General features: G+C 42.9%; 1 protein-coding gene across 2 annotated transcripts in view; it reads left to right on the top strand.

Annotated features, from left to right (window-relative positions):
* Nucleotides 1-67: 67 nt before the first annotated feature.
* Nucleotides 68-27415, top strand: part of cep131 (centrosomal protein 131) — a 27511-nt gene continuing 163 nt past the window's right edge. The window contains exons 1-29 of one of the 2 annotated variants that reach the window (XM_039787723.1): nt 68-210; nt 2843-3039; nt 3589-3683; nt 7143-7254; nt 7864-7991; nt 8714-8818; nt 9141-9320; nt 10714-10831; nt 10953-11069; nt 13085-13268; nt 13921-14015; nt 14126-14254; nt 14778-14970; nt 15381-15478; nt 15618-15797; nt 16369-16560; nt 16658-16795; nt 17509-17634; nt 18155-18271; nt 18527-18556; nt 18964-19066; nt 20564-20765; nt 21491-21598; nt 23118-23235; nt 24015-24089; nt 24686-24828; nt 25476-25653; nt 26588-26784; nt 27295-27355. In XM_039787723.1, coding sequence (XP_039643657.1) covers nt 2854-3039; nt 3589-3683; nt 7143-7254; nt 7864-7991; nt 8714-8818; nt 9141-9320; nt 10714-10831; nt 10953-11069; nt 13085-13268; nt 13921-14015; nt 14126-14254; nt 14778-14970; nt 15381-15478; nt 15618-15797; nt 16369-16560; nt 16658-16795; nt 17509-17634; nt 18155-18271; nt 18527-18556; nt 18964-19066; nt 20564-20765; nt 21491-21598; nt 23118-23235; nt 24015-24089; nt 24686-24828; nt 25476-25653; nt 26588-26784; nt 27295-27355 — 3708 coding nt within the window. In that variant the 5' untranslated portion in view covers nt 68-210; nt 2843-2853. The remainder of the gene's footprint in view (nt 211-2842; nt 3040-3588; nt 3684-7142; nt 7255-7863; nt 7992-8713; nt 8819-9140; nt 9321-10713; nt 10832-10952; nt 11070-13084; nt 13269-13920; nt 14016-14125; nt 14255-14777; nt 14971-15380; nt 15479-15617; nt 15798-16368; nt 16561-16657; nt 16796-17508; nt 17635-18154; nt 18272-18526; nt 18557-18963; nt 19067-20563; nt 20766-21490; nt 21599-23117; nt 23236-24014; nt 24090-24685; nt 24829-25475; nt 25654-26587; nt 26785-27294; nt 27356-27415) is intronic. The other variant, XM_039787724.1, reaches the window with a different exon arrangement.

The raw sequence follows: 27415 nt of genomic DNA, 5'->3' as shown, positions 1-27415 counted from the left end.
AACAATATTTGTTCTCCACCAATCACAGACGTCGAGAGGCGGCTATTGTGTGTGTTGTTACCACAGAGATGATGTTTCGCGTTAGTCCCCCCGTATTTGGCCACTGAGTCGACGGAGTACTTTCACTGGGCATCAGGAGGATTGTGTTGGGAATTAAAAACACAACCGTGAAAGCGTACTTATCAGCAATGGTGCCACCCAGCTTTTGAAGTAAGTAGTAAACGCTAACTTGCATGCTCAGCAACCATGTTTCGGGTTAGTGGGAGAAACGTTAAAGACGTTAACTGTTAAGTTAGCTGCTTGCTTTGGCCAGACTTCATCTGAAAACTAGCCGTTTTTATTCCTTTCCAACTAACGTCATAAGCGCTAATATTAGCTTAGTGTGACTGCTGAAAACGAGGCGGTGATTTAACGTAAAGAGTGTAAACTAACGGTATCGTATTTGTATGATGTTACATTGCAAAACATCCCTATTTGCATCAGTTAATAATAATAATAATAATAATAATAATAATAATAATGTCAGATAATCTGCGCCAGTCGTCAACAAGGTGACGTTACTAAGGTTACATATACCGTTAGTAACGGTATAATGACGGTTACTGTACGGCTGCTTTCCACACCTGAGCTGTTTGGTTCGTTTTAACCGAACCCTGGAGCATTTTGCAAGGATAGTCCGGTTGGTTTGGCCGCGGTGTGTGAAAGCTCATTCCAACTCTGGTCCGCTTGAAAACGGGGGACTCGGTTCGCTAACCAACTGCAGTAACGTTAGAGCTCGGTTTACTTTAGGTGAGAATCCGACCCAATATAGGACGCGAACTAAAAAAAACAGTGCATTTTACTAGCCTTGCAATTTCAACCTTGCGCACACAACTTGCGGACCTTTATATGATTTAAGGGATGATAACTTTCAAATCCATAACCTGTTATGATGAACATACATCGCTGATTGTCTGAAGGGCCTTCTCATTCACTCAGATTGTTATATTAGAAACATTAAAGTATATGGAAGCCCATTTCTGCTAGTGTGTTGGAAAATGTCATGTAAGACATACTAATCAGTGGTGTAGTCTAATGTATTGTAGTGGGTATATTGTACTTTATATTGGCCAGAATCTACCATATTGGGAGGGGGGCATCATAGTGGGGGGTCTGGGTGTCCTCCCTCAGGGAAGTTTTAAGCATCAATCATTTCCTGCATTCTGACACATTTTTACGCACAAATTTACGGTGGAAATACCTTTATTTAGCCTCTGTGAAGATGAAAAACACAGTTGACATTTAAAAATATATTAAAATTAATAATTGGAAGTATGTTGTTGGGCATTTTTAAGTGGGTATATGGAAATCCTGGAGCTTTCTTAGTGGGTATACTGCGTATACCTGCGTATCACGTAGACTACACCACTGATTATAATGAGTAAGTATCTCAAAATCATCAGAAACTTTCTCAAAATAACGAGAGACTAAATCATTATTTTGAGATACTAAGTTATGATTTTAAGGTTTCTTATTCTAATGACTCACAGGATCTTTGGTTCCCATCACATTGGTGGAAATGGACTTTCATAAAAGCAATATCATAAAACCTAAAATGTTATGAATTTGGTGATGCGCCATTATTTCTGAGACCAGAAATGTCAGCGAGTTTCACTCGAATATTCTGTCCAATTAGACCAGCGACTGCTTCGACCGTATAACATCTTTACAATCTTTACAATGTTTGGTGGCTTGACAAATGGATCCAAATGAAAAAGCAACAATGTTGCAACTTCACCCCCCTGAATCGCAGTCTACCAAACTAAAGGTGTGAAAGCGCCTGGTAGTAAAAGTATAATGACTGGTGTTTTACCAATAGCTAGGCCTGGGCATCATTCAAACTATTTCGACATCGCTACCAATACCACAAATTCTATACCAGTTCCCGAGCGACACTTTTTTTCAATACCAATTTTATAAAATCCATTTTAACAAAAAAATTACCACAATACACGTTACAATTGTATGCTTTATTATACACACACGACGAGCCCCGTCGTAGTGATGTAACGTTACAGCCAATCACAAACATTGCTAGATCTTGATTGACAAAAGCATGCTGCATGCTTATTGGCTCACTGACACCGATGAGAGTGACTCCTTAGGCGTTGAAATTTGGTTTTATATGACAAGGGGATTTTTCGATTTCTCAATACTATGGAGGCAATTCGGTCGCTTGGTGCCTTAAATGATCGAAGTGCGGTGTCCAGCCCTACCAAGCATTAGTATTAGTACAGGATGTTAACTAACGTGAGCTGACAACACGTACATTTTTGCTCGAATGCTGTTTGACAGGTAACAATATTCATCATATCTGTCATTGTTCACGATCTTGTGTTTGTGATGGAAAGATGATAGCGTTAGCCAACAGAGTTAACTGACACCTGCCACAGTGTAGCAGCAATGGTAGAGTGTTCGAAGCAAGCATATTTTAGCAGCACACGGTTACTATTAGCCTCATAGCATCAGCAACATTGCATTTTATTTATTTGACCATTTACCTAGCCTGGTTCTTGGCTCACATGATAAACATTTAGCTGTTAAAGCACAGAACAATACCTAACTACTGTTAGTTACTCGTTTGTACTTTGATTTCAACTTGCTCTCCCGGTTTGTCAGCCTATCCCAGCTGTAGTAAAAGGAGTGAGTGGTTTTGTTGTTGGTTACCCCGGAGACAAAACAGTCAGGGGTGGGGGTGGGGGTGGCTGTTACTTCCTCTGTTGTTGTGGTTGTTCCCACTGAATTCTCGGGCAATGTGCGCCCTATTGTGTCTTATATCCAAGCGTACGTTGCTACGTTTCAGGTTTTCAAAGGATGCCGGCAACACGTAGCCCTTCATCCATCCCAACAGGCGTCTCAGGAGATGCCTTGGACCTCAGCTTGTCAGGCTCCCAGCTCTCTATGTCCAAAAGACCCAGCAGCGCATCACCTGGGAAATACTTCTCTCGGTCTGTGTCGGTTTCCGTGGCTAGTGACAGCAGAGGAAAACGCAACACCCTGGTGAGTAACCGTGCATGGCCACGTGGGTACTTTTGTTCCGGCAACAGAATCGAGCTGCTGATTGTTCATGAGTTATGGCATAATCCCATCAAGAGTCAGGAAAGAGCAAATCAGAACTGTCTTTAAAGTAGCTTGATTCAGAATTCTCTATGATACCGAGTGTGTGATGCAGGGTTTTCCCTGCCGTTATAAGGCGTAGGTGCAGCACCCATACCGTTTTTGGGCAACACCTAAGCTGAATGAATGTAAAATCATCAAAACTAACTAAATGATTGTAGTTGGACTTCTTTAGCAAGTTTTGTCTTTAAGCTTTTTGAACGTTATTTATTTATTACCTGCTCTAGCTTTTCCAACGTTTTAGACACAAATATGGTGATAATAACGGTCCAAAATGATGTCAAATTGCATTTAATTTTTTTTCTTAATGGAGGAGCCCTAAACCCTGCACCAAATATGTGCACCTACGTCTTCCACAAACCCAGGGAAAACACTGATATGGGGGTTGCAATGGTATCTTGTAATTCATTAACACATCTTTTAAATCCACAGAGTGATGCCAGCTTTGGTAGCTCCCGCTCCATCAAGAACCTGAGGCGGTCCAACAGCACCACTCAGGTCAATCAGCAGGCCAACATCAGTTTAAGGTACAAACACACACACGCATACACACCTGGTGATGTAATAACACTGGTATTATTTTGGTATTGTCTATTCTTGCAGGGTTTTCCCTTACCATTATAAGGCTTAGGCGCAGCACCCAAGCCGTTTGGGGCACAACCTAAGCTGAATGAATGTAAAATCAATAGGGCTGCTCCCTCTTAGTCGATTAGTCGACTAATCGGTCGTTTTGGTCTTAGTCAACTTAGATTTCTTTAGTCAATTAGTCATGTTTTATGCTTTTTTCATGCTGAATGACTTATTTCCAAGAAACGTACGAGCACATCTCTGGTAAACACAAGAATTAAAGTGGTGCTTTTGCATGACTCTTTGTGGAGAAACTCAGATTTACAGATCTGTCAATTAAATCAACTAGTCGATACAATTGAATGAGTGTTAGTCGACTAAGAATTTCTTCAGTCGAGCACAGCCCTAAAAATCAATGAGAGCATCACAACTAACTAACTTTTCTCAGATCTAAAGTGTGTAGTTGGTCAAGTTTTGTCTTTAAGCTTTTTGAGTGTTATTTATGTATTATCTGCTCTAGGTTTTTCTAACTTTTTGGACAAATATGGTAATCATAATGGTCCATAAAGATGTTTAACTGCATTTTTCTTTTTATTAAAAAAGGGGGAGGCCCCGTCAAAATCACCCGTCAAATATGTGCACATAAGTCTTGCACAAACCTAGGAAAGACACTGTGCTTGTAACACATTTGCACATAGACCAGAAATAATTCAGTGAGAATCTGTATCCCCTCTTATTTCTCCCGGCCAATCAGTATTCTCCGTCCTTATCACTGACATTGACACACTAAACTGCACATAGTACAGCGTGTGCTGATAAACATACTCTGCAAAGCCTCGGGCCAAAGTTGCTCTTAGGTTGTCAGTGAGCTCGTCATATGACCTTTACGGTAGCGCACATGTGTCTGAAATATGAAGAGCGTGTTTTTGGAAATGACAGAAAAGAATGTGTGCATTTCAGATAATGTGTGTCAGGCAGTCTTGGAAGCAGGGACAGTCCCCGTAGCTCAGCTCTTCATGCGTGGACTCTTTGCTCTTTAAACCAGAGTGCCTCTCTTCAGTGAGCAACAGCTGGCAGCCCTGAAGCTTCAGCAGTCCGGACAATGGGAATTGTGGCGCGCCAGCTCCTGCATGATAAAGAGTGGAGGGAAGCTGGGGGGGGGGGGTCGCAGGGACTTGCTTTGTCCCAGGTTAGAGGGGGAGGGCCTGGACCTTCGGGGTCAGGTTACCCCCCTCCATCAGGAGCCAGTGAAAGGAGAAGTGTGCGTGTGTGCACGCTCTGCTTCTATTGTCCGGCAGCTGCCACCAGCCCCCCCGCTCTGCCTCCGAGGATGCTGAGCCAAGGGGCTTTAAATTTAAAGACTTTCAAAATACCCCCAACACCCCCTCCGAGTCTCTGAGTCTTTCAGGGCTCTCATTGGGTCACTCACCACCCTCTCCCTCTCCACTGCTTCCTCCCCTGCGTGCACCACTCTCTTGTAAAGCGAAAAGTAGAGGAATGTGCTGCCTAAATTTGTGTCGTCCGATTGCTTTTCATCGAACCAGCTGGCTTCACCCCCCCCCCACCACCACACACACACCAGCACAGATACCAGAGGAGGCAAGGCCAGACAAGAGGTCACTCTACAGCCTCATGATGGAGGTGCTGGCGTGTAAGGCTATTTGGAGGACGAATGACAGGCCAACAGGAACGACATATGCGTGCACGCATTTGCATGGAATCCGTAACGGAGTTCCCCCTAGCAGACGGTCAGCTGCTACATACTAAATTCCAGTACTTGGGGGGTAGAAAAGAAGGGGATGAGTCCCGTTTCTGCAGCTGTCGTTAGAACTATTTAATCACAAAAGCTGTCACTAAAAGCCCCGACTCGAGGTTCCTGCTTTGTATCGAGTTGCTTTGTCGTGTATTGGGCACTGCAAAGCCCTTGTTGTGTGAAACTTGAGCCCAGACTGTGCTTTTTCCTCCGCATAAAGGGACACATTTGAAAAAAAAAAAATATTCGTGGCTCACAGCTATCACAACAACCTTTTAAAGTCAGTCACCCAAATGGCATGTGGTATCCATGCATGCAAGTAGCTTGTTTTATTTTCTGTCAACATTAATTCAGGCACTGAAACTTGCTGCCATCTTGTCTCTCCTGCTCTGCCTGACTGTTTTTTTTTGGGCTCTGCCTGTGTGATTGTCTGTTTCACTATTGTATAGTTAGGCTAATCTTCTGTTGCTTGTTACTGTCCCAGCAATGTGGTTTTTGTGCATGTCCACCAACATGTATGTCTATGCTATTGTGCCTTGTTTGTTATAGGGATCGACCGATACTGGTTTTTTATGGCCGATACCGATTATTAGTAGTAGGGTTGCACGGTATTGACAAAATGTGATATTGCGATATCGATATTAATTTCGATATTTTTAGACATATGTAAAATTACAAAAGTGACGGGAAAACGCATCAAACTAGATTCATAACAAATTAAGCAAGTTTTCACTAACACAAGGTTTATTTCAACTCACTGTCATATTGGACTGGTCCAACATGAATAAATGAATAAATAAGGACCATGTCTACAGAACAGGACATGTTCTACTGGTTGGACAGTATAAAATATATAAATAAGGACCATGTCTACAGAACAGGACATGTTCTACTGGTTGGACAGTATAAAATATATAAATAAGGACCATGTCTACAGAACAGGACATGTTCTACTGGTTGGACAGTATAAAATATATAAATAAAGAGAACAGAACACAACTTTTCTTTCGCTTCTCTGATTCGTTCCGTTTTCTTGTCTCTATCTATTTCTTCACTCACACTGTCACTCTGTTGAAATATGCACACACGTGGTACGCTCCATAGGGTTTGTCACATAGTGGGCCCGTGCTCTGACGTGCACTAACATGTGCACGTGGCGCGGTAACTGGCCAATGAAACATGACCATTACAGCGTTTCAAGCTCTAAATCAAACACAACTAAGCCACACAGCCAACTGACGGGACGCAGCGCTCCACAACTAAATATTGCATACTTACACTTTCGATATATTGTGAAAACGATATTGAGTCTATATATCTTGCACCCCTCGATATAATATTGCCCAACGTGATATTGCGATAACAATATTGCACCCCTAGTAGTTAGTGAAACCGATAACCGATGCGTTGTCCCTGATAAATAAACCTGAAATACGTTTTCCCAGGTTGTGTAGCAGGTAAAGTTAACCCTCTCCTTGATTTCATGTTGTTTATGGAGAAGGAGAACCAAGAAACAAGTTGGGGCAAACACAACACTACCAAGCCACAAGCCAAGCAACATGCATCGGCGTGACATTTTTCGAGAGGTGCACGTAGCCACGGCGTAGATTTAACGCAGAAGTATAAATCAAGCTTAACCCTTGGCTGGCTTATGTGCGTTTCCCAGTCAGGAACCGAGTGAGGACTACCTGGCCCTGTTTGACAGCAGCTCAGATGGACGCAAGAAACTGGCCAGCCTCAGCAAAGCCTCGCCAGACAGAACCACATGGAACATCCTGGTATTGTCATCATGTGTGCTCTTATGTGGAAATTGCCTTGGATGAAAGTGCCATACAAATGAACGTATTTAACATTAAACTTATCATCACGTTAGATTTAATATACATCTTGATCATTAAAGAGATCCAACGATTAGTCGATTAATCGACTAGTCGATTGACAGAAAAACAATCGCAGACTATTTAGTTAATCCATTTATCCTTTAAGTCATGCAGAAATGGCAGAAAGTGCTGTTTTCAGCCTCTCAAATATGAAGATGTTCTGCTCTTTTCTGTTTTATATCATATCTAACGAAATGTATTTGGGTTTTGGACTGACAAAACAAAAAATTACCATGGACTTTGAAATTGGGATGGACATTTTTCCCCATTTTCTGGCATTTTATAGGCCAATCGATTAATCGGGAAAATAATCTGCAGATTAATCACTGATGAAAATAATCATTAGTTGAGGCCCTGGATCATTATAATATCAATGCTAAGTAGCTAGCCTAAAAGGCATAGCCAATATTAAAGACTACAAATATTTATCAAAATATTAAAAAGATGTTGGGTGTCAAATTTTACAGTAGCTCATGGTGTAACGCGGATATGTTTCCCGTTTTTAAGGACGATCAGCCCAGAGTTTTCCCCGTGCACTCGAGCCCCCGCAGCACTGGCAGCGTGGACTCCCCCCCCGGCCTGAAGAAAAGAGAGCCTGGCATCGCTCTGGCTGCCACCTTCACTGCCAACAACAGGTACACATGCACGTACTCACAAACACACACACACTCACACACACACACACACACAATAGGGCTGCACGATGTGAGGAAAATGACGATAACATTGTTGAATATTGCGATGACGATATTACTCACAATAAATGAACAGATATTAAAGTCTACTCAGATCGGCTTCTCAGATGGACCAGTGAATTGAATATTAAAGGCACCACTGAAAAAAGGAGAGTTACATTTTAAAGTGCAGTTTTCTGCTGATATTTCCTGATATGTTGCAGCCTTTTGCGATGTGTATATTGCGATGACGATAAGAAAACAATATATTGTGCAACCCTAACACCCACGCATGCACTCACCCATGCACTCACACACACACAATAGTCCAGGTAGAGCTGGGACAAGCCTAACATCTGTCCCGTGACTCCTTGCACGGCTGCATTCTGGATGTTCTAGCTGCTTCTCATGTTTCATACCTGTTGATCATGGCAGCTGATACTGCTTTCAGGAATTCCACCCACACACTGGCACCTTTTTTCTCCCATGCAAACTGTGTCAATGGGCTGAGTTTGTAATATGGTAAGACCCTGTTACAAAGCATGTACAGCATCAGTTACTGTAATGCCTTGAAGGGTAGGTGAAAAAGTGAAAAAGGTGGCAGTGGCATTCTCAGTATTTGAGGCAAAGACACGACAGCACTGTCTCCTGGAGAGTGTCATTGTCTTTTTGTTTATTCCCAGGAGCAACAAAGGAGCGGTGGGCAACTCTGTCACCACCATCTTACACAACAACTACTCTGAGAAACCACTCACGCCGAAGAGCTCCAACCAGAGGCCGTCGTTTAAGTATGTCCTGAAAATTAGCACATTTAGGGGGGTTAATAGAGCTTATCCAATGCGTTTGGCTGCTTCCATAATAATGCATACCATTTGTTTTGTTCAAAGTCATACTTACTGTATTGTTTATGTGATCAGTACTTGCTATGCCGGTTGTTTATGGTAACTGATTGTGTCAGCGTTATACACTATTAGGATCATAATCACAGGTTTTTTCTCAAAGATCAACTATCACTATCTTGAAATATTGGCATGTGTTCAGTCAAATTCTCAATTTCGAAGAGACCTCGTGTGAGGTTTCTTCTAATTCCCAATCCTGTTTTGCTTTCAGCAACATCCTGAAGGCCACGGCAAACGACGAGGTGTCACAAGACAACAGCTCGCTGACAAAGTCCCAGAAGAACTTCTCTTCAGCGTCCTCCGCCTCCAACAACAGATCTCCGGTGTCGGCCCAGCGCGGCAGCCCCGGCCTGTCTCGAAGGAGGGAGGTCACTGAGGAGGAGGCCGAGAGGTCAGACCCACAGTTTCCACTAGGGCTGTCAACGAATATTCTAAATTGGAATATATATTTAAATAGTAAAAAAACAAACAGAGATTTGAATATGAAAATGTATATTAAAATATTATAAGAGAGTAAAAGGCCGCACTATCACACCCATCTGCATTGCGCGATCGTTCATGGGCTGCTGCTTCGTTCAGCTTCCTGTCTGATTGAGCCTAGTTTATATCACTATGGTTGACTGCTCCTCAGATCTCTGTAGGGTAAATCCAGACAGCTAGCTAGACTATCTGTCTCATCTGAGTTTTCTGTTACACGACTAAAAACAACTTCAGATTAGGGCTGGACGATAGGGAGAAAATCAGATATCACGATATTCTTGACCAAATACCTCTATATCGATATTGCGGCGATATTCTAGGGTTGACAATTGCTGCTTTAACAAAATATCTTCACACTTAGATTTAAGATAAATAATCATCAGTAATGTGGACATAATGTCTAAGTGGGGAAAAGGCAAATAACAGAACAGCTAGAACAGTCTGGTAAGTTCAGAAAAGTACATCACTTTACTGTAATGCAGCCTTTAAAACCAGGAAAAGACAACACTTATGTCATATCACGATATTACGATATCCAAAATCTAAGAGGATATCTAGTCTTGTATTACGATAGCAATATAATATTGATATATTGTCTAGCCTTACTTCTGAACGTACACACGTTCCACCAAAACACGTTCCTTCCCGAGGCTATTTTGCAGAGGCACCGCTGCTCCGTCCGGGCGCTTGGATTGTGATTGGTTTAAAGAAATGCCAATAAACCAGAGTACGTTTTCCTCCCATCCCGGAATGCTGTGTGGACTAGCCAGACCCTCCTCCGCAGCGCTGTGGAGGAAGGTCTGGCAAACGCGAGACTTGGTTGAGCCCAGCTGGTCGGGGGGGAGGGACAGCGAGCGAGTGGGCGTGTTGATGACGTTCTATAATGCGGCTGTCCTGTACCGAAAGTAAACCAACGACAATGGCTGAGAAGAAGACGCCACGAAGACGCTAACGTAAATGTTTAACTGCAGAGACAACGAGAAAATATCGTCGGACAAATTCATGGAAAAGCAAGAGACTCGTGGTTAATTACCAAATTACGTACGGCTCCGTGACCGCGGTATAATCTGCGGCCTGTCCTGTCTCCTGCACACTCCAGAGAGAGAGAGAGAGAGAGAGAGAGAGAGAGAAGACTAATGTTATTGTTACACAAGTAGTTTTATTCAGACCTCTGTGGTATTTGACAGGGATTTGACAGCCCTAGTTTCCACAGAGTTTCTACTCAGTGTTTACTCTTCTGTTGATGGTAATTTTCTTCTGTCAATTGTTGTGTGACTCATAGCAGTTCCTTTGTGTATCTGAAGGTTTATTCAGCAGGTGAACCAGGCAGCAGTCACCATCCAGCGCTGGTACAGGCGCCATGCCAAGAGACAGCACACTAACCAGGCAGCGCTCAAACGCATCCTTGCCAGCAAAAGAAAGGTATCCATTTTATCCCCAGGCGGCTTCACTCCTACCTTTTTATTCTCCGTCGTCTAACTGGTCTTATCTCTCTATTTCCATCGCTGCTGCGTTAACACTATCTATGTCTTTCTCTTTTCAGGAGTGGGAGGAGAGAACGGAGGAGGACGGTCGCCTGGAGCCGCAGCAGAAAAAGGACGAAGACAGGAAACGGATTCGTGAGGAGAAAGCTCGTTTGGCCCGCCTGGCTGCCATCCAGGTGCGTTACCTCTGGTTTACCTCCAGCAGTTTTAGTATTGCAACATCCACAAAGTTTGAAAAAACTGATGCAGCTGAGACTAAGATAGCCTGGCTTTGAATTAGAGCCCGACCCATAAAGGATTTTTAAGGCCGATATCGATACAAATATTTGGTGATTTAAAAATCCAATATTCCAATATATCGGCCAATATATATATTTAAAAAAATAATAATCCAGAAACACATAACAAAATAAAAAAAGAGATTTCCCTAACATTAGTTATTTGTAGAGTCCTCACTCTACAATGTGTTGCCAACAGGGACGTTGTAGAGCACCCTCTGGTGGACAAACTATGCAACGCCAACACTCAGAACATGGTTGAAGCGGGTTTTGTCCATTTTTATTTTATTTTTTAAATATTCATTTATTGGCCATTATAAATGCCGATACCGATAGTTTGGAAAATGCCTAATATCGGCCCGACGATAAATCGATCTGGCTCTACTTTGAGTCCTTCATTTATTATTTCATTTATTTTTATTTCCGTTATTCCGTCATGCCAAACATTTGGCCCATCCCACATTGGATTACCAGACACCTGTGTTTAACATAATATCTTCCGGTCTCGCATATACAAAGCAATGGATACAGCAATATATGTGTCAAGCTCCAAAAACATTGCATCCTATTCTTCACATAATGCAATTTAGAAGCATCTTTTGCTATTCACTTCTTGCCTGGTAAATAAAAATAGGTCCCTAATATGTTACAGGTTTTCTTTCAGATAATTCCAGTCTCCAAGTGGCAGAGTCACACTGCCTAACATAGACAACTCCTCTCAAGCTAAAACTAAAAGTAGAGTGGACCCTTGAGCTAAGATAAGACTGTTTGTTTACTGTGACACAGTGACACTACATTTGGAATCACATCTACGTTATTAGATCATGCACTTGAAACTATTAAGTATGCTTTGTGACCCTCACCCCGTGACATGTAGCACCAATTCTAACTTGATTTAAACATTTGAATCAAGCGTCTTTGTGGATGCTGTCCCTGCAGGGTTTCCGCCAGTGTTTTACAAGCCTGGTGGCCCACCGGGCATAAGTTGCCCCCCCCTCCAGGCCTACATTTTTTGATGTATTTTTAAGACGTTTTTTAAACTACAGTTACAGGGTTGACCTTTTTTTTGGAGGGGGGGACTACGAACAACAATAAGCATGTCCGTGTAGAGTAAAGGCAATGAGTCTGTTTTACCTTATTTGACAGAAATCTATATGCATTTGCCTGTTATTTCTGTCAATTTGATAAACAAAAAAGTCTATTATGCTTGAGTAAATGAAACCCCAATCAACAGAAATGCCTAAGAAAATAATATTAATATTTAAATACCAATGTAAAAATCAGCTCTCCTATTTAAGTTTACTTTCCACTCTTTCAACTGTTGTTTGGTAAATTGCTATAAAACACATGCGGAAAGGATTTGAAGTGCTATTTTTCCGCTGGTGATTTTCCTTTGGTACATTCTAAAACCTCTTTGGGGGGGCGCCAAAAATTCCTCAATGCAGGAAAAACCCCTGAGTTACAGTGGGGAGGCTTGTTTGGAAACTTAGACTTTAGTCATATTTTCAAATCAGTTTAGCTTTCAGCACTGAGTTAATGTAGGGCCCTATTGAATCTGTCTCACAGCTTTCTTAAATTCTCAATTTTGTGATTCCTTCCATGATTCTGTTGTCACAGAAACTATTGGGCTCTAAGTTAATGCTGCCATCAGTCTGTGACTGGCCCCAGTTGAAATAAAGACACTAGATTGGATCCGCTAGACATGTTGACAGTTTGGTTAGGGTAAGGATACCAGGGTAAGCCTATCAGAGGCAGAATAAGGTGCGCCCACGATGCACGTCCTGTGACGTTGACACGTCTAGCGGATCCAAATTAACATCTACCACTTGCCACCGGGCAAAACAACTTTTCTTGGGGAAACCCTGCCCTGTGTTACGATGGTTTACAACATTGTCACCATTGGTGTGTTACAGGAGCTGCAGCAGAAAAGAGCCCAGCGGGTTGCCGAGGCAGCCGAGGTGGAGCTGGAAAGCTCGAGGCTGGCAGGTGGGGCTGGACGCAAGAAGCAGCCCAAGATCTCTCTAAGCAACAAAAGTCCAGCCTCACCGAGCAACAACAGCCCGATGTCGCCCACAGATGTCAAAGCTAAGAACACAGGTGTGTATGCCTCTGATCTGTGCTCTTTCAACTTCAGATTCATCATCATTCATTTACATTCATCCTTGTTATAAGATGACATGGATCATTCGAACTGATTTGGAATATTAAGAAAATGATTTAATGGGAATTGTTTTTTATTTTATTTTAATATCACAGTTGGTGTATATAATACAGCACAACAAATATGCATCATTTTCTGTTTTAAAGAAGAAGAAAAAATAATATATAGGAATGAATAAAAAAATGAAATATTATATATATTACACTATATATATTAAATGAAATAGTCAAAAAAGTGGAAAAAATAAAACATGTTTGCACAAAAAAAGTGGAAAGTGATTTTTTTTAATGATGTCTAGGCAAAAGTCTGTGAATCACCTAAAACTACTGTGAAGAAATGACTTCACTGTAGTATAAAGTATATTCTCTTTATAGTTCTTGTGATATTTTGTTGTGTGGAATAGCTACTGGTAATATAATTTATGTATTAATTAAAACTAAGGGCACTCGTACTGGCCAGCAGTATCCATATTGCACACCAAAACATCTTTATATCCTCGCTCCGTTGCCAAAGAACTGCTATTTTGAACATAGATAATGGAACAGGATTCTTTAATAAGTGCATGGATCCGTTTATGTGTTTCCACAGACTCCAATTTGAATGTTGTGGCCGACTTAGGTGAGCTGAGCTTCAGAGCCATTTCCCCAGCTTCGTCCAATCACAGAGGCTCTCAGTGTTCCCAGGTAAATAACTCCGTATCTTCACAGCTTAACCCTCCACATCTTTCCTGCTCTATCTCTCCCTTTCTCCTGATTTTTTTTTTTTACGAATCCTCTCTGTATTTCCCTCGCAGGATCAGGAGGACAGAGCGGAGGTAGACATCTGCCCGGAGCAGCAGCATCAGCAGAACGACCGGAAATTCATTCGTAAAGAGAAAGCCCGTCTGGCCCGCCTCACTGCCACCCAGGTGAACACGTCTGAGGTAAGTTTTCGTTGTAAACCCCTCAGTCAGGGTTAAGCTGTCGCGGCGCGTGGTCGTGCACCTCTGAATTTTTTTAACTACGCGTCCACTGCGCGCTGCGCTTTCAGTTCAACGCGGTCGGCTGGGAAGAACAGATTCCTCTGAACAAACATCTGTGTTATTCTCCATGTACAGACCACAGGGAGTCAAACAGCCTTAAACATGTGTTCAGAGAGAGACACCACAGTGGCAGAAGAAGAAACATTTTGCTGGAGAGTGTGGAAAAACATGAGAGATCGTTTTATCAAAGCTAAAATAACGGCTTCATGTAAAGAGTGTTCTTAACAGTGTTACAGGCAGACAGTCCTTTCAATTTGGAGATAAACAAGAGTCACATTAATGATTAGAGCAGATAAATGGAATGTTTGGCCTATGCTGTCAGCCTTAAAGCAATGTCTTTATAGCAATCGATTCGATCCCATCACACTGAGTTGGCTTCACAACTCTTGATTGACTAATGTCTCCCTCTGGTGGTGTGTTACAGGGGCTGCAGCAGAAAAGAGCCCAGCAGGTTGCCGAGGCGCAGCATGCAGCTGAGGTGGAGCCGGAAAGCTCGAGGCAGACAGGTGTGGTAGGACGCAAGAAACCACCCAAGATTCCTCTGACTGGCAAAAGTCCAGCCTCACCGAGCAACAACAGCCCGATGTTGCCCACAGACGTGAAAGCTAAGAACACAGGTGAGCCTTATTGTACGCCACCTCATCTTCATATCCAGTTAAAGTTTCTAAAAGGTAGAATTACATGGAAAATAGAGTCAGCAAAAAAGGTCAACTGCCTTTATTACATCTGGCACATTCCTGCTAGAATAAGACTAAAAACATCACTTCAACGCGTTTCGGCGTCCAGCCTTCTTCAGGGAGTTGCAGAAAAAGGTATGAGGTGAAGCAATACAATGCACTAGGTGTGAGCATATCAACACGTGCAGACATTTAGTAATCAGTTTACTCAATCCTAAAAAAAATTGATGTGGTCGGCAAGGGGGTAACGTCTCTAAAGATTTAAGGGTGAGCTCTCAAGACAAGGAAAATGGAAACTATAGTATGTGAGAGAACCCTGTAATAACTGGAGCCATTACATGTTTCCACAGACTCCAATTTGAATGTTGTGGCTGAGTTCGGTGAGCTGTCCAGCTTCAGAGCTGTTTCCCCAGCTTTGTCCAATTGCAGAGGTTCCCAGTGTTCCCAGGTACATAATTACAAATGTCCAGCTGCACTTTTAATGAGGAAAAAGTTACTGATGTGTAATCCTTCTGCCAGCGCAAAATGCTAAGGCAGTTCTTTGATTTGGTCCCGTTCTAAGCCTGTTTGTTGTCTCTGTGCTCTAGGAGATCCTGCAGAGGTCGGTGAGTGTGGAGGACCAGCGGCAGGGAGCTTTGTCCAGCAGGGCTCAGTCCAAAACCACCCTCAACGAGCTGCTGGACACCCTGAAGCTGTTAGAGGAGGAGCCAGAGAGGCTGTCGGAGCCAAAGTGCTACAGCAAAGAGAAATACGCCTGGATAGACGAGGTGAGACTTCCTCAATGCAACAGGGGTCTTCAACAGGGGGTCCGGGACCCCTAGTGCGTCCTCAGAGTAACTGCACGTTTTTTCTTTCTTCCAAAAGGTAAATGTGTCTGAAAATATACATAAGCATGAATCCAACATATTATTAGCAAATCACTGTCTACATTTGGGTCCAGCTCCTCCTTGCAAGCTGCCAGAACTTTGGCAAAACTTGACCCAGCTGACCCAGCTTTTTCCATGGATGAGGGGGCTGAGTTGACCATCTCCATTGAGTGGCTCTGTACTTACTGCCAAAATGCTACAAACCCCGACTTGTCAAGTTGCTCTCTAAGCTGAAATCTTGGCCTAAAAAACGTTAAAGACCCCTGTAGTAGACTTCTTTTGTTTGTTTTTTTTGCCCAGAAAGACACTTTGTTAATGTAATGATATGGGGTGTGCAATTGATAGAAAATTGTAATCGCGATCACAATTTTGGCTCCCAATGATCACAAAAACAGAATAATCGAGAAAAGCGATTATCTTGCACATTACGTTTTGCAGGTAAACTCTTATTTTGTCTTGTGTCCCATTAAAGGACGGAGACTCCAACTCTCTGACCACTGACAACCTGGAGCGTCACGGCCAGCTGAGTCACCATCCGGCCCTGCCAGATGGGGGCGCCCTGCTCTCCGAGGCCAAGCTGCAGAGCATCATGAGCTTCCTGGATGAGATGGAGAAGTCTGAACAGGAGAGGCCACGCTCGGTTACTTCAGGGTCTCATAGAGAGGTCAGCGTCTGTCCCTTTTCACATTATGTTAATCCTGTTGTTGGGGGAATTCCTGATTGATAACAAAATGTGTCGAATGGCCCCTGCGTGTTCTCAGGCTGTGTTGTCTGAGGAGGAGCTGGTTGGTGTCGAGCAGGCGTCTGCCACCGCCGCCGAAATCACCGGCTCCATGATGAGGATCAAGCTGGAGCTGGAGGAGAAGAAACGCACAGTCAACATGCTGCAGAGCGCACTGGTGGGGGCAAAATGCAAACACATTAAGGGCTCCTGCACACTGGCTGCGTGGCGTGAGCGTGGTGTTTCTGTTGCGTGTCAGTTGCGTGGCGTCTGCGTGGCGTTTTCTATGTCTATGTCTATGTCTACGCCAGAAACGTGTCTGACCCGGCGCTGCTGCTGCTAGCCTTGTCTGTACACATGTATTTCCCATAAACATAAAGATATACTGATTTGATTACAGCAAAGACGATGTCAGCAGTATTGACGGCAAAATAGGCTACAGAATATTTGGTTCTGTATTGAAAATCGATAATTATTTATTATAATTTTTTTAAATGACATTTATGTCTGCATTTATGTCAAAACCTAGAGACTTTCAAACATCAAAATGTCATTTATTAAATGTATTCATGTCAAAATGACATATAAACACCTTTTCGTATTCTATTTTGCCTGGAAACGCTTCCAATGCGCTGGCGTGTTGTGTGAAAAATAGGCGTCAGTTCTATTTCTAGCATGCGCGCTTTTTCGGCGCGCCTGAGACGTGCGTGTCACGCAGGCAGTGTGTAAGCTCTAACCTGTTACCATGGGAGCCGAAATATAAACGGACACGCCACGCGGCTGATACGCTCACGCCACGCAGGCAGCGTGCAGGAGCCCTAAATGTCAATGAGTCTGGTCTTATTAGCTGCTGTAGACGACAACACCTTTCTCTCGTCCCCCGTCCACCAGGCCCAGCAGAGGGAGCTCACGGTGAGACACGTGAAGGAGACCGAGAAGGAGCTGAACAGAAACTTCCAGCTCCAGAAGGAACAATTTGAAGCCACCATCCAGAGACACCTCACGTTCATTGATCAGGTAGGTGGTGGTGTCTTACATGACAGAGCCTACACATCGCCGGCGCAGATTGGATAACATGGGCGCCGAAATGAAAATAGCAGTGCTTCGTGGCTATTCAGGGCACTTCACTGTGTTTCAGGGCGTTATAATCCTATGGACTCATTTTCAAAAAAATCCCGGGTGCTTTTTTTTTTTTTTAAACGCCAATGACAATGTTTTTTTCTGCAGCTCAGAGAGTCTTTTTGAAGTTGAAAAAAGTTCAACTTTTCTGGAAAAAAAACGCCCTATGTCAAGCGCTTTTTTCCACAGCTGACCTGTCATTTCCATAACAAAAGAGAAAAACTGGAGAAGGTGCCGCTAGATACTAGATAGACCTGTGCTAGTGTGGAAGCACAGCGAGTTATACGATATGACTGGGTGCTCCCTGTTTAGGCAACTGGCTTTGTTTTCTCTAAAGTCAACTTTTTCTTGTGTGAGCATGGCCTGACATGCTTCTATCTTTCCTCGTGGTCTCCAATGTGTTCCGTCTTTTCTCCAGCTGATCAATGATAAGAAGAGTTTAAATGAGCGCTGTGAAGGAGTGGTGGGAGAACTGAAGCAGGTGGACCAAAAGTACACCAAGAAGATCGCACAAATGCAGGAGCAACATGAAATGGTGAGACGGTTTTCCCACCGGCTGACAAAGATTATTTTTTTAAGAATTTGCATGCGTAGTTCTAAGTTGTCACTGCAAACAACTTCCGCTTTTCTGTTTCTGCTTTTGCATCTCGTTTGATCTCGTTGGAATACTTGCTTTCTTGCAGTGCTGCCGTTGTTAACCATCTTTTCTCTGTTTTTCCCCCCGTCTCTTCGTCTTCCTCTCCTTCTTCACTGTCCTTGTCTGTATATCTGTTTTTCCCCTGGCTTTTAGGTGTGGCAAATTCTGGGTCCCTTGTGTGAGGTAACTTTTTTTTTTCTCCTCTAACCCAGTCACCCTTGGCACGATCATCTCATCTCATCATCTCATTTCTGCCATTCCTTTTTCCTTTCATTTGTCCTTCCCTCACAACTTCTGTTGGACAGTCTGTCTGCATGTGAGTCTCCTCAGTCTTTTTCTCATTTATCTCTAGATTTAGATAAAAAGCTTACATTGATTTTATAAGTTCTATTGCCTTGCCCAGAACTAGTTTGAACTCCCCTTTTACTCTTATCTTGATCCTGTAACATGCGTACTTCTTGAGTTTCTCAATGGTCGTCACCGTGTAAAAACTGAAGAAAGTACCTCCCTTGACTTAAATAAGTCACGTTTCTGTCACTTCACTCTGACACCAGACCCGCCACCATAATTCCCCCTCCTTCCCCTTACAGGAAATCAAGAAGTTAAAAGAGCTTATGAGCGCCACGGAGAAGATCCGCCGGGAGAAATGGATTGACGAGAAAACCAAGAAGATCAAAGAGATCACTGTCAAAGGTACTGTAGACAGAGCTCGGAAATGTGAGATTAAATCCTCTTTACTAAAGCTCTGTTAAGATCAGGGCATACATAAGCAAATGTGTGTAATGTAATGCTGTGTAATTCTACTTTTTACCTGTCTGCTCTCATCAAGTACAGTTTTATTTTCCTTAAAATCCTCCACTGTGCAGGTGTCATGCATCCGTTAGCAGGAATGTGGCATGACTTCAGCTTTTTTTTCAGGGATCACATTGGCTCTGTAAGGACTGATCTTCTGATATCAAACTCAAAGATGCATGCTGCATGGTATCTATTATGAAAGGGTGGTTGATAGGGCTGCACGATATGAGGACAATATGCGATATATGTTGTTAAATATCGCGATGACTATTTTACTTGAAATAAATAAACAGATATTGAATCCTACTCAGTTCTGCATTTCTTCTACTTTCAGTATTTCGCTAAAATACAGCAACTGCTTGTTGAACTTCAAACAAATGAAAGGCAATCATTTCCAACATTCTTTTATTGAATAAATGGAACATTGATTTGAAAATGAAAGGCAGCACAAAAAAAGAATGAGTTACATTTTAAAGTGTAGTTTTCTACTGATATTTTCTTTCAACTGTCACAAAAAAATCTCCGAGTGTCTTTCCCGATATGTGTATTGCGCCAGTTAATATTGCAATGCAGATAAAAAAATGTGATATATTGTGCAGACGTAGTGGTTTATATGGACATTGGATTAGTAAATAAAGTATTTTAAATTCATCGACCATACTGGCTGTTGCATTTTCCGGCTTGTTAAAGGCAGCATGAACAAACAGATACAGGTTTGTTCGCAGAAACTTACAATGTTCTTCCACTAGAGCTGCAAAGATGAATTGATTAATAATTAGTTCTCAACTTTTAAATTCATTTTTTAATGAAAAAACTACAAATTCTCAGATTCCAGCTTGTTAAATGTGAATATTGTTCTAGTTTGTTCTCTCCTCTGTGACAGTAAACTGAATATCTTTGAGTTGTGGACAAAACAAGACATTTTGTCATCTTGGGCTTTGGGAACACACTGAGCCACATTTTTCACCATTTTCTGACATTTTAGAGACTAAACATCTAATCCATTAATCGACAAAAAAAAATCATCATAAGTTGCAGCCCTTTCTTCCACTATTCCCTGCGTGTGATGAGCTGATTCCATGAAAAGTCACAGACTGTTGTCAGCCAGTACTAATGAAGTGTGTGTACAGTCACAGAGCTTGAGAACCCACATTTGTTTGTATTTCTTCACTTAGGGACTGTTTGGGTATATTTACTTCTGTTGACACCGGTATTTAGACCTAAAATAAAACTGCCTCACAGTAATCTGACTCATGACTCTCCAGAATTACTGCTACGGTATTTCAAAAACATGAATCATCCCGTGTTTTTCCCAGCAAAGGTTTATCCAGTGAGCCGTAAACATCTTGCAGCAGCCACAGAACCTGAACTGTTCCCCCCCACCTCCTCCCTCAGGTCTGGAGCCAGAGATCCAGAAGCTGATCTCCAAGCACAAACAGGACCTGAAAAAGCTGCGGACACTCCACGAGGCGGAGCTGCTGCAGGCAGACGACCGCGCGGCCCAGCGCTACGTCCGCCAGTGTGAGGAGCTCCGCCTACAGCTGGAGAGGGAGAAGGACGAGCAGAGTCAGAGAGAGAGGGAACTAGCCAAGCAGAGGTAGGCACGTCACATCATCAGTACTCATACTGGTCTTCATTCTTACATGCTTTACGTCAGGGGTGTCAAACTAAACTTCCCTAACGGCCACACTGGAACATGAGAATCACACCAAGGGCCAGATATAAAGTCCATTGACATATAATATCTTTGACAGTATTATTGCATCTTGGGTTTTTTTGGGACATTTTTTGACATTTGTGTCACTTTTTCCCCCAATGTTTTTGTTGCTTTTTTGACACTTTTGTCGCCTTTTTTAAACTTTTGTCGTATTTTGTCGACATAAAGCCCCACAAAAGTCAGCTAAAAAGTGCCTTAGCCATCATAGAGTGTAGCAAATGAAGCAAAACAAAGACAATTAGTCCGATATCACTTTATTTAGCCGCGAAGAAAAATGTGCTTTAAAAGTCATCTGTTTCAACAGCCAATAGAAACGTCAGCTATAAACTATAGAAATAAAATGATCCATAATCCATTTATCCATCCACAAAAAATGGCATTGGAACATTTCTCCTAATAACTATACATTGTTTATGTTAGTTTTAGCAGCCTGTGTACAGTCAATCTCATACAGGTGTGTGTGTGTGTGTGTGTGTGTGTATTTTTGTCTATGTGTGTGTGTGCTGTGTTCATGCGTATGTGTGTTGTTGTGTGTGTGTGTGTGTGCGTGCGGCGTGTGTGTGTGTGTGTGTGTGTGCGTGTGTGTGCGTGTGTGTGTGTGTCAGATACGAGAAGCAGCTCCAGGAGGAGGAGCTGTCCCTGCAGCAGCAGAGAAGGCGGCTCTACAAGGAGGTGGCCGATGAGAAGGAGAGGCTGGCTCAGCTGGCTGCAAGGTAGGGTCAAAGGTCACCTTTGCCACCGTCAAACTATGAAGTCATAAACCAGAGTTGTTTCTCTTACAAGAGAATGTTTCCTCAGAACGTTCCAGTAGTTGGTCTTCATTATAGTCTCCAGAATAAGAAGCTGAATCAGTGGACTATCAAGAAAGAGTTTGTTTGTTTGTTTAGTGCAGTGTTGTGGTTAGGGTCCGGTCTAGTTTGGTAACGCCGGCACACCGTAGAGGAGAAACCGTGAAGATTGATTGTACTGGAGCAGCTTTCAGGGTTAGAGGTATTTGTCTCAGATAGAGGAACTGTTCTTTAAACCCACCGCCATGCTCCGGCTAAAATTCTAATCAAGTGCGTTTGTGCTTGAAAATCAGTCACGTCTACGATCCTGCAGGAAATAAAAAAAAACGTGTCGCCTTTAGAGTTGTTCTTCCTCAAGAAATGCCATTACAGCTGATTGGCTGTTAAACAAGTGACCTTTAGAAGATAGAGGACTGAAATAACTAAGTAAAAAACAACAACAACAAAAACAGCATGAGGCAGTGTGAACCAAAATAACTTTTTTTTGGCATTTCAGGCCTTTATTTGATAGGACAGCTTAGACATGAAAGGGAAGAGAGAGAGAGGGGGATTGACATTCAATTCCAGGTGCAATTCCAACCTGCACATCTGTAAATGGGGCGCGCACTCTACCAGGTGAGCTACCCAGGCACCCCGGAACACATGCATTTACATGCATAGTTAAACCCCAATAATAGCAGCCCACATTGACAGCGCTTCCTGTAGGTAGCAAACTGTATGTGTCTCGTGCCTGCAACATTATTGTCGTAAAGGATCCTTTTCCATTTGCAGCTTTGCCCAAAAAATCCTGAGTGAACCGATTCTACTCTGGCTCAAAAGGCCACCGGTCACTTCTCAAAGTTTCCCCTTTAAATATTGTGTTCGTTGAAAGGCAGCCCAGGAAATGAATACTCAGGATTCGTTCAGTTAAACTATAGCAATCTTTAGTAAAATGATATTGCAAACAGATATTTCATATGCATATGGATCAGCCGTTCCTTCGAGACTTTCTCTCCCTAACCACCAACAAAGTCTTTCCAGGTCTGACACCGGACCTTCCTTTTCCCTGTTCTTTTATTCATCTTCTGTTCCTCCTCCTGCCATTGCATCTGGGCCGCCAATCGGTTGGATATCACTCAGACTTTCTGTCTCCGACCTGATAGCAAAGTTGCGCGCTAGCCTTGGGATCGCTGTCATTCTCTTCTTCTCTCATGGCCTACAGATTGTCTGTTCCTTTAAGAGATTTCATTAGGTGCATTCTCTTCCAATTGTTTTTTAAACAAATCAGGAGCACTTTTGCTCCACTAAATTTGAACCCGTCTTATCTTACACATGCCAGACAGGAGGAGACAGCGAGGCCATCCCAGGCTACAGGACATTCTTATTCTAAACCCAATATATTTCTACAACCTGTACAGGTGATTTATGTAGAGATATAAGGATCTCGTTTGTGTTTGTCTGGCAGGCAGCGCGCTGAGCTGGAGGATCTGCGGAGACAGCTGGAGGACAACAGCTCTCTGGCTGGACGAGCCCTCAGAGAGGAGCTGGACAAGACCAGAGAGGAACAGGAGAGGAGACACCAGGTGACATGTACAAACCGTACAGAAGAACTATATACTCTGTTAGGGCTGGGTACCGAACTTCGATACTTTTTAGGCACCGACGGAATTGCCTCTATAGCATCTAGAGTATTGAAAAATGCCTTCGTTATTCAATACCAAATTCTAATACCTGAGTAAATCTCATCAGCGTCAGTGAGCCAATAAGCACGCAGCATGCTTCCACCAAGATCTAATAATGTGTGTGATTGGGTGTTGAATGTTACACACAGCTAACATTAGTTAACATAATAATACTTGCAAGCTAGCTATTGTTACCGAACTTCAATATTTTTAGGCACCGACCAAATTCCTTTTATACTATCGAAAGTAGTATCGAAAAATGCCTCTTCATTCAATACTTAATTTCACTACCCAAGGAGTAACTCTCACCAGTGTCAGAGAGCCAATAAGCATGCAGCATGCTTTTACCAAGATCTTTAAATGTTTGTGATTGGCTGTAACGTTACACCACTACAACGAGGCTCACGGTGTGTGTTTTTGTATTTTGAGAGGCGTCACGTCTGAGCTGAAAACTAAAAAGATGTGTGCCGTAATGTTGTCATTTATTTTTTGGTTAACGGGGATTTTATGAAATTGGTATCAAAAGCGTACCGAACAGGAACCGGTATTGAAGTCACGGTATTGGTATCAACATGTTTTTAACAATACCCAGCCCTACTTGCTATTAGCATCCATCAGACAGATCTAAGGCAGCTATCAGGACTGCAGCAAAACTAAACAAGTGTTGTTTGCGTGACCAGGTGGAGATGAAGGCGTTACAAGAACGTATGGACATCGAAAAGCAGACCTGGGAGGAAAACTACAAGAAAAAAGAGGTTTGTTGACATGCTGGCATGCATCTACGCAGCCAGTCTACACTGTGCTGAATCTAATCTCTACCCTTTCCTTCTTTTGTTCACAAACCATTGACTTACCATGTCAATATTATGTTTTGTGCCCATAGGTAATTCCTAGCATTCCTAATGCACTTGTTTCAAATACAAGAGGTGAAAGTTCACTATCAGTGGTGAAAGACCCGGAGCTGAGCTTTCCTGCTTAAAATGATCTTTTTCCATTGTAGAGTAGCGACTGACGCAGGTGGCACATTTCCAGCTCTCTGGAGTGCAGCAAAGCGAGAGCGACCTGTGCTTTCCAAGTCTCTACTTAAACGTGACATGGATGAAACCCTCAGGGTGTCGATCACTAACGAGGAAAATTAGTCAGGGGGGGTTAGGGAAAACAGGAACACATCAGTGATACAGGCAGGAACTCTCCACTGTGGAGACGCTGGTAATATGCAAAGAGTTAACAAATAGGGACGAAATGAACCTGGGTGTGTTATGTTGTCTTTTCATCTGCATGTGTGTGTGTGTCTGTGTATGAAGTCCGAAAGCAGCCAGGACAGACAGCATGTTTGTGTGTGTGTCCACAGGAAGCGTGGATGCTGAGCCGCGAGCGTGAACTGAAAGAAGAGCTGCGGCGAGAACGCGACAAAGAGATCGAGCTCGCCATCTGGACGCTGGAGGAGGAGACCAGCAAGGACAAAGAGGAGTGTGAGAGGGCAGCTGACAACAGGTGTGTGTGTGTGTGTGCGTGTGTGCGTGTGTGCGTGTGTGCGTGCGTGGATAACATGTGCGCCGAAATAAAAAATAGCTGCGCTACGTGGCTATACGCAACACTTACACGCCCGGCATGTTCCAGCTCTTAGGTACAGGTGCAGAGTTTTAGGGGTCCGTTCTTAAGAAAATGTCACGCTTTTAATTTAAAAAACTTCACTTCATATATTTCTGAACCATTATTATTACCATATCTTTGTCTCAAGTATTGGTAAAAATAGAGCAGATAACTCAAAAAAGCTAAAACTTGCTAAAGAAGTCCACAAATGTAAGAACCATTTGAACCACCGACCTGCCTACCTCCTGACTGTACCACACTGTAGACTGCTCTAGTTACAAATCCCAATCCCAGTAAAAATTTTGGAATGAACACGTGAATGATATTTTAGCATGTCCTACATACAGTACGTGGAAATTGGATGAGCTCCTGGCTGTTGCGGAACATCTGTAACTGTCTTTGTTGCATCCATGAAAGAAGTTTGCACGTGCACGTTGTTCCCTTTTTCATTTGATTCCATTTAAATGAGCCTCCCCTGTAGACAACAGCTTCACCAAATGTTAGAGAAGTTTTTATCAACACCAGCCATTACTTGACACCGTTCTCAGGGTGAAGCGTGTGAGGGAAAAATACGAGACGGAGCTGAGGGAGCTGGAGCGCTCCGAGAGGACGGCTGTGGAGAAACAACAGGAGTCGAGGAAGCAGCAGATGGAGATGGAGGGAGAGCTGATTAGACTCCAGGCCCTGATCCGACAGAAAGAACAGGAGACTGAAGACATCACACAGGTAAGGAGCAAATCTATCAACCATTTATATATAAAAAACTCTTTCTTCTGAAGGCCCACATTAGGGCTGGGAAGATATGCTTATGACCCGATTTGATTCTTTCACCATACATGGGTGCCGATTGGATTTGTATTGCGATTTTCATTCATTGAGATTCTAGAAGTACTGCGATTCGATAGTATTGAGTATAGCGATTTTCTTTTCCTTCTTTAACAAAAACAAAAGTTGAACAATACACTTTTAGAGACAATATATCAGGAGACATTTCTAAAAACTCGAAGAAGAATGCACATCACATGTCAGTCAGTCAGTCTGACATGTATTTCATTTGTAAAGAAGAACATAACATGGATTTTCTACTTTTGTCAGCTGTACCGTATAAACAGAAAATTTTTTCTAAAAATATCGATTCTAGAGAAAAGAATCTATTTAAAAGTTGTCGAAAAAAGATATCACTAGGGCTGCTCCCTCTTAGTCGATTAGTCGACTAATCGGTCGTTTTGGTCTTAGTCAACTTAGATTTCTTTAGTCGATTAGTCATGTTTTATCCTCTTTTCATACTGAGTGACTTATTTCGTACGAGCACATCTCTGGTAAACACAAGAATTAAAGTGGTGCTTTTGCATGACTCTTTGCGGAGAAACTCAGATTTACAGATCTTTTGAATAAATCAACTAATCGATTAGTCGATACAATTGAATGAGTGTTAGTCGACTAAGAATTTCTTCACTCGAGCACAGCGTTAGATATCACAATACATACAATGTATGATTTCCCACCCCCCCACCCCACCCCTACCTCACATTAAGCTTCTTCTTCCCATCCTGCTGCTCTTCTCCTCTGTGTAGCAAGTCACTAAGCAGCACAGGGTTCTTATAAACGCAGCATATGAGATGAATCCCACAGATTCCATTTGAATTCCCCCCCTTCCCAGACCAGGGACAAGCTGGTGGAGGAGCGCCGCAGCCTGGCCGAGGTGATCAGGCAGGAGTTTGCCGACCGGCTGGTGCTGACGGAGGACGAGAACCGCAGGATGAAAGTGGAGGTGTCAGAAGTCCGAGCGAGGCTCCGGCTCGAGGTGGAGAGAGTCACCCGGGAGAAGGAAGAGGAACTGGCTGAAGTCCACCAACGGTAACACACACCACTGCAACAACTGAATGTCCCTGCTGGGCGTTCGGGGTTTGTGGAAGACTTAGGTGTGCATATTTGGCCGTGGTTTAGGCGTCCTTCGTTGGTGTGTTATTTAAAAAAAAAAAAATAATAGATTTTTATTATTAGATTTTTATATTTTTTGGGGGGAGTATTTTAGGCCTTTATTTATATAGGACAGCTGAAGACATGAAAAGGAAGAGAGGGGGGGAATGACATGCAGCAAAGGGCCACAGGGCGGAGTCGAACCTGCAGCTGCTGCATCGAGGAGTAAACCTCTATATTTGGGTGCCTGCTCTACCAGGTGAGCTAACCGGGCGCCCGCATTTCCCCACATAGATTTTGCGTCTCGTTGTGTTGTTCAGTTCAGTTCAGAGTTCTTTATTGTCCTTCGAGGGGAAATTTGATTTCCAGACGGGAAGTGAAATCACCTTCTTCATTCTTTTTCTATGTTTCCCCCTTATTAACGTCCTCTTCTCTGTGTTTTGCCAGAGTGAAGGCGGCCATCTTGAAGAAGGAAGAAACCGTCAATAATCTCCGGAAGCAGCATGAGGTAAGGGTCCCGATGAAGTCTTTCTGTCAGAGCGGGATTAATAAGAAAAGACTGGGAGAG

This window comes from Perca fluviatilis, chromosome 21, assembly GCF_010015445.1.
Source record: "Perca fluviatilis chromosome 21, GENO_Pfluv_1.0, whole genome shotgun sequence".
NCBI lineage: Eukaryota > Metazoa > Chordata > Actinopteri > Perciformes > Percidae > Perca > Perca fluviatilis.
This window is presented reverse-complemented; position numbering and strand designations above follow the sequence as displayed.